This window comes from Ostrea edulis, chromosome 7 (assembly GCF_947568905.1).
Source record: "Ostrea edulis chromosome 7, xbOstEdul1.1, whole genome shotgun sequence".
Taxonomy (NCBI): Eukaryota; Metazoa; Mollusca; class Bivalvia; order Ostreida; family Ostreidae; genus Ostrea; species Ostrea edulis.
In genome coordinates this window covers 73968274-73981347 of record NC_079170.1, presented here as the reverse complement: position 1 = coordinate 73981347, position 13074 = coordinate 73968274, and the positions used below count along the sequence as shown (strand labels likewise).

The 13074-nt window shown below is 35.3% G+C and overlaps 1 protein-coding gene across 2 annotated transcripts in view; it reads left to right on the top strand.

The window, feature by feature from the left end:
- The window catches only part of LOC125653618 (succinate-semialdehyde dehydrogenase, mitochondrial-like), a 34986-nt gene extending 22412 nt beyond the window's left edge, over positions 1-12574 (top strand). For both annotated transcript variants that reach the window (XM_048883189.2, XM_048883188.2), the window contains exons 8-12: positions 488-631; positions 6351-6509; positions 6660-6823; positions 8436-8494; positions 11306-12574. In XM_048883189.2, the coding sequence (XP_048739146.1) occupies positions 488-631; positions 6351-6509; positions 6660-6823; positions 8436-8494; positions 11306-11511 (732 nt within the window). In that variant the 3' untranslated portion in view covers positions 11512-12574. The remainder of the gene's footprint in view (positions 1-487; positions 632-6350; positions 6510-6659; positions 6824-8435; positions 8495-11305) is intronic.
- Positions 12575-13074: the final 500 nt, after the last annotated feature.

Genomic DNA, 13074 nt, shown 5'->3' with positions numbered 1-13074 from the left:
TCACTTGTAACTCAACAACTGATATTCAAATTTTGGTTGACCATTAGAAATACTTTAGTTAAACATTGTGAACAATAAAAATGGAAAAATAAAAAAATTGACCTTTTTCAGCTGAAATCGCATCCATGCCCCTTTAAATGTACAATATGTATTTCATTTTCTAAAACTTTATACCACGATGACTTGTGTGGCTATATAGTAAGCTGAAACATGCCCTTTTCTTGTATCCAGTATGTATGAGATGCTAGATGTGCCCTTATAGAAATAATCATGCTAACCTCTCAATCTGATTAAAATCACCAAATCCTTTGATCCGCTCACATACATGTAGTAGTTCGCTACACTAGGGTAGAAGGTGAGCTAATCAAAGGATCCAATTATTAATCAGATTGACTGCCCTATTTGGAGTACTGCATGCACAACACATGGATGTCTTTAATTTTTCACATTTTCAGACTGTTTTGTATAACTGTGTTCCTTTTTCTAGCTATTACTGCAGCAGTGTGCCTCCACAGTTAAGAAAGTGTCTCTGGAGCTAGGAGGAAATGCCCCATTCATCGTGTTTGAGAGTGCAGATGTTGATGCTGCCGTCCAAGGCACAATGGGAGCCAAGTTCAGGTGTTCCGGACAGGTACATCCTATTTCATGCAATACATGTACACATCACATTTCAGGTCCCTATAGGGAAAATCAGTGAATCACTTTTTCCATCAATCTGTATGTCCATTTATATATACATTGTATGTACATCTAATACTTTTTATGTTGCCTGTGAAGCAGAGAAATGGTATAACTTTTCTGTCGGTCTGAAACTTCCTAGAACTTTGAAACTGTAAGAGGTAGAATATATACTTTTATTTTTAAGCTATTCTGAGCTGAAGACGCAATTGAACTTTTGTGGTCACGTTTTGTATGATGTCTCTCTGTCAATCCATCCGTAAACTTTTAGCAGTTCCATTTTCGTAAGAACTACAGGGCTAATTTCATCGAAACTTGCCATAAAGCTTCCTTCGAGAAAGGGGATTTTAAAATAATTCAAATGAAGGGTCACAAAGGGGAGATAATTTAAATCAAGAAATATTTTAGATATGGTGGCATCTTTTGAAAATGTTCTGAAGAACCTCTACATGGACCCGCAAAAAACAAAACTTATGTGAAAGTTTCCTTACTTTAATGAGTGGCGATTCAAATTTGTTCAAATCATATGGTCCCCAGACTTAAGGTAGGGAATCAATGGAGAGGTATATGAACAAGAGGCCCATGGACCACATCACTCACCTGAGTCACCTTGGCCCATATCTGAAGACTTTTCCATATATATTTGCATGTAAAACCTTAGTCCCTATTATGGCCCCAACTACCCCTGGAAGCCATGATTTTTGCAAACTTGAATCTACACTACGTCATGTAAATGTCAACTTCTTTGGCCCAATGGTTCTTGAAAAGAAGATTTTTAAAGATTTTCCCTATATTTGTATGCAAAACTTTGACCCCCCCCCCCCCCCCCAACTTGTGGCCCCATCCTACCCCCCACCCCCACCCCCACCCATCCACTCCCCGGGGGGCCATGATTTGAACAAACTTGAATCTGCACTATGTCAAAGTTTTCTTGTAAATATCAGCTTTTCTGAGTCAGTGGTTATTGAGAAGAAGATTTTAACTATATATTTATATGTAAAACTTTCATCCCCCTTGTGGCCCCCCATCCTACCCCCGGGGGCCATGATTTGAACAAACTTGAATCTGCACTATGTCAGAAAGTTTTCTTGTAAATATCAGCTTTTCTGGCTCAGTGGTTCTTGAGAAGAAGATTTTCCCTATATATTTGTATGTGAAACTTTGATCCTCTATTGTGACCCCATCCAACCCCTGGGGCCCATGATTTGAACAAACTTGAATCTGCATTATGTCAGGAAGCTTTCATGTAAATCTCAGCTTTTCTGGCTTAGTGGTTCTTGAGAAGAAGATTTTAAAAGTTTTTCCCTATGTATTTGTATTTGAAACTTTAATCCCCTCTTGTGGCCCCATCCTACCCCCGGGGGCCATGATTTGAACAAACTTGAATCTACAATATGTCAGGAAGCTTTCAGGTAAATTTCAGCTCTTCTAGCCCAGTTGTTCTTGAGGGCTGTTCCATTAAAACATATGAGGTACCTGGGGAAGGCACTTTAAAATTTGGGTAACCACCCATAGAAGCATAAAAATGAGGGACCACTGACAGAAGCAATTTGAGATAGTGCGGCACCACCCATAGAAGTGAAATAAATGTGAAATACACTTTTTCTTTAAATTCAATATGTATGAATGACTATTTATAACCTCTGAATAGAGGTCTATTTTCAGATGTTCCCAAGCATGATAGTAAAGAGAAGAGTATCTTGGGTCTCATCACCATTCAAATAACTGGCCATCAATGAAGCTTGATCATAGAACCATCAATTTATTTTATCAAGACTGTCTTTCTTAAACACGATGAACTAAATCAATTTTATAAGTCTACCTGTTCATAAAAAGCCTAGTATTGTAAATGTTCAAAAACAACTATTAGGCCACAGTTTTTTAATTTATTGGTTTACGGATTTTAAAAATAAAATTTAGGGTCGGTTGGGAGAAAAAAAAATTAAAATAAAATAAGCATTTTTAATATCTATCGTTTCATTTTCAATAAATCATTAACATTATTTCGTGAGTACAAATAAACAAAACATGTATTTTAAAAATATTAGATAAAAAATTCTTTAGAGTGACTAGTACATTAATATGAATTTTGGGAAAAAAATGCAATTCAAATTCAGTGTATAACTATATACATGTATCTATTTACACTTTGGTAGAACATAAGCCGAGAATGTGTAAGGTCATATCTCTTTGATGTATCCAGTATTTATATAATGTTGTTCAGTAATTTTGCTGTATTATGCTCAATAAAGATTTTACATTAACAAATTGTAAACATAAAGAAAAAAAAATTAATATAAGCACTAAATTACAATTGTATGTAGTAATTCCACTTTTAGTTTCAGAATGTTTATACCCCCATGAAATAATTTTTTACCCCATTTTCCCCACATAGACATGCCCATGGAATTATTTACCATCTTTTTGAAAGAAAAGTTTCTTGTTTTTCATTTTTATTTGATACTAAAATTCTTTCCACCGCTACACAAGGTATACTAATTTACGAGAAATATGCATACCTTTCTGAGTTTTATCTGGTCATATTTTTTACAGGCGTTCATCATATTAATTTCAAAAGCATCTAACAATTTCTCACACTGTTAGAACTATTCCCTGTTAGGATTTTTGACGGCAGAGATGCACGTACATGTATTCAAATACATTTATTATGACAGTCACTAGTTAGAATAATCTAAATGTGTCTCGGTACAGGTCCTCACCACACTCAAACCGGGTCCGTAGGACATTATCACTAACGATAGAACATCCAATCAAGTAAAGTCGCTAACAACTGTACCTTCCTCTCATCTTTAAACACCCAAATAGCACTGCATTTAATTTGTGTTATGTTAGCAGCAAGAATACCGCCAATTGTATGAGAAATATTTATTTCTATCAATTCCTTTTTTTCGTGATGAAATGTCATCTCAGCATCTGTTTCGTCGCCAAGAATGATATAGGTATCACACCGGTAATTGTCCAATCAAAATGAACTTAGTCAATTGTAGTTCCATATATTTAAAGAAATATTTTTTTTCCTTGCGCTATTTTTCTCATTTCCTCTTCTTCTTTTCTCTTAATTTTTGTACCCCTGATTAGGAAATTTTGTGTAATTTGTAGAAATAATCAAGTGTATACAAAGGAACTATTCGCTGTTGGTAGCTGAGGCTACTTCTTGAGGTGCACTCCGGCTGTTTGCACACATGTGAAAAACACGTGGATTTGAGGGTAGTCTTGTTTGCGGGCAATTTTTTTTCGAAAATGTCGCGTAGGGTGTTGTTTTTCTGGTGTCGGCAGACGAATATGTAACATCGAACGTGTCTGACTGCGTTATTCGGCATCAATTTTGTAAACTGATTTTTAATGATTTTTTCCCCTCTATAGTAATATATAGTGAAAATAATTACCGGTGTGATACCTTGAATAGGTATCGGTACTGTCATCGTGTGTGGCCATATCTGTTTACATGGTTTTTAAAAATACGGAATAAAGATATTTCACAAAACGAATAATGATTACCAAATACAAATCAATACGTTTGCGTTTCACGATTTTCTATTCGTAAAATTGAAAATGCATTTTATTTTTATTTTCGATTTGACATGTTGGGTAGAATCGGCAGAATTTAAAAAAAAAAAACCCGTTTCAATAGACCACGAGCACGTTTCGTTTTCCATTTTGGACAAGGGAGATAATCCTAATTTCCGGTCGCTATAATTTTAGAGTCAAACCGGAAACGATAACCAGATCGCGGAACCTCATCGACCGAGATAAAATGAAGACAGAAAACGGCATTTGTTTCACATTCTACTTTCAACCCTTCCCTTCTCTTGTTGCATTCCTCTCAGTTTCGGTAAAAAAAAATAAAGATTTTATCAAAACAACCACCCACAGATGCAGTTTTCTGGCAGTAGGTACCCACCATAGATGCAATTTTCTACCAATGACAAGCACCCATAGATTTTTTTTTAATTGCCGTCCCCGGGTACCTCATATGTTTTAATGGAACAGCCCTGAGAAGAAGATTTTTAAATGACCCTGTCCTATTTTTGCATTTTTGTGATTATCTCCCCTTTGAAAGGGACATGGCCCTTCATTTGAACAAACTTAAAAGCCCTTCACCCAAGGATGCTTTTGGCCAAGTTTGGTTGAAATTGGCCCAGTAGTTCTGAAGAGGAAGATAAAATTGTGAAAAGTTTACAACGACAACAGACAACGGGCAAATTTTGATCAGAAAAGCTCACTTGAACCTTCGGTTCAGGTGAGCTAAAAATAGTCTTCTCTATGGAAATAAAAAAAAAATCTTTTCAAAAGTAAACTCTAGATCTTGTCAATATGCAAACTTACCCATATTGTGTAAATTCAACTTTTTATCATGGACCCAGCATGTTGTTAAGTTGAAGCTTAAATCAGGGATCAGATTTTACATAAAACTGGAAGGTAAGGGGCAAAATCTTGAAATCTTTTTGTAAAATCCTTCTCCAGAACACCAATGCTATATGTTAGTCATATTGATATTGAAATATCCCAATGTTGTCTGGATTCATGTTTGATAAAATGTTAACCCCTTGGAACTTGGTTAGGAACATAATATGGGGTAAAAATTTGAAATTTGATTTGGGGGTGGGGGTGTAAGAATCTTTTAAAAAGAACAGTAGGGCCAAGGTGCAGGGGTTGAAAACTTTTATTTGACACTTACAACATATCAAATTCATCATCATATCTTTCTTTTGATTTGTGAACACAAGAACGAGGTGGGCCAATAGAGTTATCAAACCAGTACTTAACACATTTTCCAGTTTCCAATATGGAAGTCCTCAAGAGGATTTGAATATCATGCAATATATAATTTTATTACTGAAATTAGAATATGTGATTGTTATTATTTCTATTTCCTTGAGTTTTACTATTGTTTTCAAAAGTAAGTTTTAAATTTTACCGATGACAGGGAAAATGTTCAGGGATGCATTCATGAATCTTGATTGGGTCTATTCTGAGATTAGTGGTTTGTCTCGCCATAGCATTAGAATTGTCTGGCATCACAGGAAAACTACGAGTATGAAAAAATGAACAGACGATATTGTTTTGTCATCCTCGTCGAAGACAAGCCAAGGGCGATCATCAGAGATCAATGTCTCAATAAGATTTATAGTGAAACAAATGACATAGCTATGGAGCCCACATTAACTTCATTAGGCAAAAAAAAAATATTTGATAGTTTTTCAGGCCCCGCCACATCTGTAACTTTGTGTGTTATACATACATGTATGTAAGAATCTCAGAAGGTTTTAATAACATTGTTAAGTATCATTTACAGTGTATGTGCAAGTGTTTAAAAATAGTAGTGTAATTTAGTATTGGGTAGATAATGTGAAGATGTGTTTTATACAAATAAAAATTCCATTGCTTATTCTGTATATGAAAAAGAAAAGGTAACTCATATTCTACAGTAAGCATAAAGAGGAAAGATAACTCATGCTACAGCAAACAAAATGCCTGCCTGCCTGCCTCATCAAAATTTGACATTTTTGGCCTGAGAAACTATATATTATTCTTTTTTGGCCTTGCTTTGTAGTTTTTAGTATTTTTTAAGATTTATAATCTAGGAATTTTTTAAAATTATTTTTGTAGATTTAAATATGCTAGTGTTTTGCATCATATTTGAATTTTAGACCTGTGTGTGTGCCAACAGAATTTACGTCCACGAGAGCATTTTTGATGAATATGTACGCAAGTTTGCAGCAGTAGTCGAGAAAGATTTAAAAGTGGGTGACGGAATCCTTCCCGGGACTACGCAAGGCCCACTCATCAACAAAAAGGCCGTGGAAAAGGTAAAGCTGGTTACTGAACACCAGTTATAGGATGCTCAGCGATAAGCTTGTAAATATTTCCACATTTTCAAACCTCCAGAAAGCTCAGCATCTAACACTTAGTAATAATAGAACACACATACCTGAATTATTATTATTTTTCTTTTGCAGATTGATGCCCATGTACAAGATGCCGTCAGTAAGGGGGCAAAGGTTGTGTGCGGTGGAAAGAGCATGGGAGGAAACTTCTACGAGCCCACCATTCTGACAGGAGTCACCGGCGACATGAGATGTGCCAAGGAGGAGATATTCGGGCCAATAGCTGGCATTATCAAGTAGGCCATCAGTAGATTGATTGATTGGTTGTTTGTTTTACGTATCATTAAGAATTTTTACACATATTGAGGTGTCGCCAGCTGTAGGTGAAGTACCACAAATTTAGACCTTATGCTTAGTGCTCAGGCCAATAGCAGTGAGGGTTCTTTAACGTTCCAATGCCTGCCGCAACATGGGACCCCCGTTTTTAGGGTCTTTAGGGTCATATCTGAAAGAATAGTGATTCTCACTTCTGAATGCCGAGTAATATTGGCAAAAGAGTAATCACTACCTATGTTAACATCTTAGGTTTGATGCAGCCATGGCACGAGCGAGGCTTGAACTCACAACCTCCTGGTTTTGAAGTGAACGCTCTACCAATGAGCTACCGCAACTGGTTGCCATTAGTAGAAAATTTTATGTTTCATGTAAAGTCACCAAGAGTTTATGACTTGGGAAAGATCCAAACTGACAAATAATATGTTATTTACTGTAATATGTTTGATTGTTTATAACATAAATTCATTAATGTGAAGTGCCAATATAAATAAAAGTGTTAAAATTTGCAGATTCTCGGGGAATGCATACAATCTATTTAAGAAATAAAGTTCATGTTTTGATGAATGTTGCAGGATAACCTCCTAGCTTTGGAGATGTTTTATGAAATATAAAAGCTGAGGCATTAGCCAAGGTTTTATATTTCAAAGAATATTTTGAGATCGAGGAGATATCCTGCACCATCAGCGAAAACATGAACTTTATATCTATTTTACTATGGTTGAGAAATACGCAGATAATTGTGTCCCCTCACAGCTACAAATTAGGTCACTTTGTGACGTGCTGCTTCTGATTGGCCGAGGTTCTATTCTATGTCGCTTCCCAATTATTGTGCTGAGGAAGAACTGTCATAGCAGTCCCAAAATGTAATACATATTGTTTTCTGATGAAAATTTTTTTTAACATGGTAGGGCTACGGTGGATTTCCACTGTCATAGATAAAGCTATCACATAATGCGGAGTGAACAGTAGATCAGACTGATGATTATTAATGATTTGGACCTGCTCTGATCTTTTGAAGAACCGCTTTCCAATTGGGAGACGGTCAACTTGTGTGTGCATTTGTTTACATGGATCGATCTTGGGATGCTTACAGCTGATTTTTTGTTGAATGTCCAATATCCTTCAGTCATTTATAAATTTGTTTTTGTCTGAAACTTTTATTGATTGATTTTTATGATTATAAACTAAAATTTTCAGTTATTGATTTACTGTTTTATTAGCTAGGCACAGAAATATATATTTAAAAAAAAAAAGAATAGGTAGGATTGCAAAACAGCCATAAAATAGATATTTAGCAGCTGTTTATAAGGCCAAGTGCAATGTTTAATCACGTCAAAGATGTAAAACTGACATGATCTCTCTCAATAAGTAATACATTTTAAACTCATGTATTTTTTTTCCTGTGGAAGTTTGATATGTGTCGGATTCATTAAATTGTTCTGATAATCTTATGATGATGAAATTGCTATATTGCAGAATAATGGCCCCACCGTTTCTATGCTCCCTGTAATAACCTTAGTAGAGTTGTTTTTACCATGTGTACATGTATATATATGAAACTTATGTTTCCAGATTTAAGACTGAGGATGAAGTTGTTGGTTTAGCTAATGCTACAACTTCAGGATTATCAGGTGAGAATTTATTAAAGGAAATTTCAATGATATCATTCAAATAATTCTGTTTTAAATGCATGATTTTTGTAAAAATGAAATAATTTTGTTTTAAATGCATGATTTTTGTAAAAATGAAATGATAATTGACAAACAGCTACTAACTGAATGCACGAGAATTAGATATTTTAAGTGTGGTAGTTACCTCTGACCTTTATTGTCCTTGAGTTACACAACTCATAATCACATAATGGGTTTATACACATGTTATTAGGAAGTTATTATAATTACTATCTTGACTTACAATGCTAAACTTATTATTTTTACTTAATTTTTATTAAGAATTTTCCCAATTTATTGAGTTCTTTAGTATTGTCTACACTAAGAAGCTTAACTGGTTTAAAAACACATAGTTTTTTAGCTCACCTGACCTGAAAGCTCAAGTGAGCTTTTCTGATCGCTTTTTGTCCGTCGTCTGTCTATCTGTCTGTCTGTCTGTCCGTCTGTCTGTTAAACTTTTCACATTTTCGACTTCTTCTCCAGAACCACTGGGCCAATTTCAACCAAACATGACCAAAAGCATCCTTGGGTGAAGGGCTTTAAAGTTTGTTCAAATGAAGGGCCATGTCCCTTTCAAAGGGGAGATAATCACAAAAATGCAAAAATAGGGTGGGGTCATTTAAAAATCTTCTTCTCAAGAACCACTGGGCCAGAAGAGCTGAAATTTACCTGAAAGCTTCCTGACATATTGCAGATTCAAGTTTGTTCAAATCATGGCCCCCGGTGGTAGGATGGGGCCACAAAGGGGGATCAAAGTTTTACATACAAATATATAGGGAAAAACTTTAAAAATCTTCTTCTCAAGAACCACTAAGCCAGAAAGCTGAGATTTACACGAAAGCTTCCTGACATAATGCAGATTCAAGTTTGTTCAAATCATGGGCCCCTAGGATTGGATGGGGCCACAATAGGGGATCAAAGTTTTACATACAAATATATAGGAAAAATCTTTAAAAATCTTCTTCTCAAGAACCACTGAGCCAGAAAAGCTGATGTTTACATGAAAACTTTCTGACATAGTGCAGATTCAAGTATGTTCAAATCATGGCCCCCGGGGATAAGATGGGGCCCCAAGGGGGGATCAAAGTTTTACACACAAATATATAGGGAAAAACTATAAAAATCTTCTTCTCAAGAACCACTGAGCCAGAAAAGCTGAGATTTACATGAAAGCTTTCTGACATAATGCAGATTCAAGTTTGTTCAAATCATGGGCCCCGGGGGTTGGATGGGGCCACAATAGGGGATCAAAGTTTTACATACAAATATATAGGAAAAATCTTTTAAAATCTTCTTCTCAAGAACCACTGAGCCAGAAAAGCTGAGTTTTACATGAAAACTTTCTGACATAGTGCAGATTCAAGTTTGTTCAAATCATGGCCCCTGGGGGTAGGATGGGGCCACAAGGGGGGATCAAAGTTTTACATACAAATATATAGGGAAAAACTTTAAAAATCTTCTTCTCAAGAACCACTAAGCCAGAAAAGCTGAGATTTACATGAAAGCTTCCTGACATAATGCAGATTCAAGTTTGTTCAAATCATGGACTCCGGGGGTTGGATGGGGCCACAATAGGGGATCAAAGTTTTACATACAAATATATAGGAAAATTCTTCTCAAGAACCACTGAGCGAGAAAAGCTGATTTTTACATGAAAACTTTCTGACATAGTGCAGATTCAAGTTTGTTCAAATCATGGCCCCCGGGGTTAGGATGGGGCCACAAGGGGGATCAAAGTTTTACATACAAATATATAGTTAAAATCTTTTTCTCAATAACCACTGAGTCAGAAAAGCTGATATTTACAAGAAAACTTTCTGACATAGTGCAGATTCAAGTTTGTTCAAACCATGGCCCCCGGGGGGTAGGATGGGACCACAAGTGGGTGGGGGGGGGGGGGGGGGGTCAAAGTTTTACATACAAATATAGGAAAAAGCTTTAAAAATCTTCTTCTCAAGAACCATTGGGCCAAAGAAGTTGACATTTACATGAAAGCTTTCTGACATAGTGTAGATTCAAGTTTGCAAAGGTTAGTTTGGGCCATAATAGGGACTAAGGTTTTACATGCAAATATATATGGAAAGTCTTCAGATATGGGCCAAGGTGACTCAGGTGAGCGATGTGGCCCATGGGCCTCTTGTTGTAATAGAAACCCCTAATATATATTTTTTTTCTCAAATCAATATGAAAGGGACATTTCAGGATAAAATGAAACAAATCTTCTATATCGTTATGGTCACATGATTTCCAAAGCCTCACACCCTTTAACTTTGCAATAACTTTGTTATGTCTGCCTTTATCAATATTCAAGGAATGTGCAGATGTTCTGAATTTTGTGATACTTTTTCCCCATTTAAGTTGATTGGTCTTTTAAGATATGATTGTAAACAAAAGTCATCTATTAGATATGGATAAAGAACACTCTTTGGTGAACTTGAAAGAGATGACATAAGTTTTTGTTCTGAATTCAATTATCTTACTACCTATAAGTTGACTCATACACAATTCCTCAAACAAACATTCCAAACCAATGCTAGACAGGTCATGTATTACATTAACAATCCAGCTGTCATTGTGTGCAATCATATTTTCGTAACATTCTTTTAAAGTACAGTTATTCGTGGTTTTAATTTTCAGCCAGAATTTAAAAAATTCTCAATTTTCTTCTGATGTAAAGTAGGGATCTACCAAGGTCACAATACAGACTATTGTAAGTTATTTTGTATATCCCTATCAACATTTATATTCTGTGCACTGCTTTTAAATATTTAGGGTACTTTTACTCCCGTGACATCAGCCAGATTTGGAGGGTGGCAGAACGTCTGGAGTCGGGACTCGTGGGTGTAAATGAGGGGGTGATCTCCATGCCAGAGGTACCATTCGGCGGATGGAAGGAGTCGGGCTTGGGGCGTGAGGGTGGTCGCTATGGTATTGAGGAGTATCTGGAGATAAAATACGTTTGTATGGGAGGTCTTTAGTGAAGTAAAGATCGACAACAATCTGAATCGTGATTGGTCGGTGTTTATAAATTAGGGTTTTTGTGTAAGAATAAATTTTGCTGGTGAAATACCTAGTATTGATTATTTTCGTCCTAAAGAGAATTGATTGAAAGGATTTGTTTTTATCTTTAAGAATTCAAGCATGATATTGCCTAATTATTAAGTTATAAAGAAAAGAATTGCATTTTTTACCACATTTTTGTTGGAATATTAGTATTTTTTGTTTTTATTGATCCTATTTAAAGTGTTTAGATGTATAAGTGTTGGATTAATTTAAAGGATATGTTATTCATTAATTCATGAATTGGATTCGGCAGCAGGCATAGCCTATTTCAGCTCTCTCCCTATGAATATAAGCATTTGATATTATTATACAAAATGATTTATAGAAAACATAAAACATGTAGACTGTCAAAATGTTTATCAGTCCTCTGAAAGGCATTTAAATGAATATTTTTTGTTTGAAAACTAAAGGACAAAATACTGTACATTTTGACGAGTAGTGATTCAAATTCTGCCACGTTTTTCGAAACCATGATATACCCATGATGATACACAGTGTTTTAATAGCATTGAATTTAGGCTTGATGTGATATTTTGAGAAGATATTAGAATTTTATCTTTGATAATGTTGACGAAATTCATGTGTGATTATTGTTCTCCATATGATATCTGCATTTTAGCCATCTTTGCAGTTTTCTTTTTATCTGCGAAGTCATGGGATGATATCTATAGTTTACACTCCATTGCTTTACGCTATGTCTGATTCCAGGTTTAATTGGAGTGTGATTGATTGATTGGGGCTTTATGTCTTTTAGGCAATATTTCAGCCATTTTACGGCAGTAAACTAATTGAAATATGTTTATATGCTGCTATCATGTAATTATACTAATTTGGTGCTTGGTCCGAGTCAGATCGTGTGATTGAAATGCAGTCCTTGTTGGATTTTGTGTGAATTTCAAATAAAAATTGTAACATATCCAAGATCTACATGTATATTTTATAAATTCATGTATATATAAAAATAAAGAAAATATAACATTTTCTTGTTTATTATTAACTGACAGTGTAAAAGACATTAAAAAACCTGGGAATTAATTATCAATTTCGAATCAGTTGCATAAAGATAGAAACTACCTTATCTCACAGAGATCATCATCGGATTAGGGTAGAAAATGTATGTTAGCCCCCAGGACATTTCACAGAGTGCAGGGGACACGAGAAATGCATTGTTTTGAATTAAATGTATAATGGTGAATTTGTCAGTTAATTCCTGTCACTGTTGATAAGCTGAATGATCTTGGGTAAGAAAGGGATGAGACGTGAATAAGCCTTTCCTTCCCAAACTTACAATAAAGTCACCCCTTTATCTAACTAAAGAAAATACTTTGTAAAGTGCGTCAGCTATACATAATACAGGCACTAGGGATAATTTGAGACACTACCCCGTCCGAAAATCGCTGTAAATTACATGTAGGTTCTTACCAAGAATCGTATGAATCATTTTTGAGCAAACAAGAAGTCTAAATTTAGAGTAATAT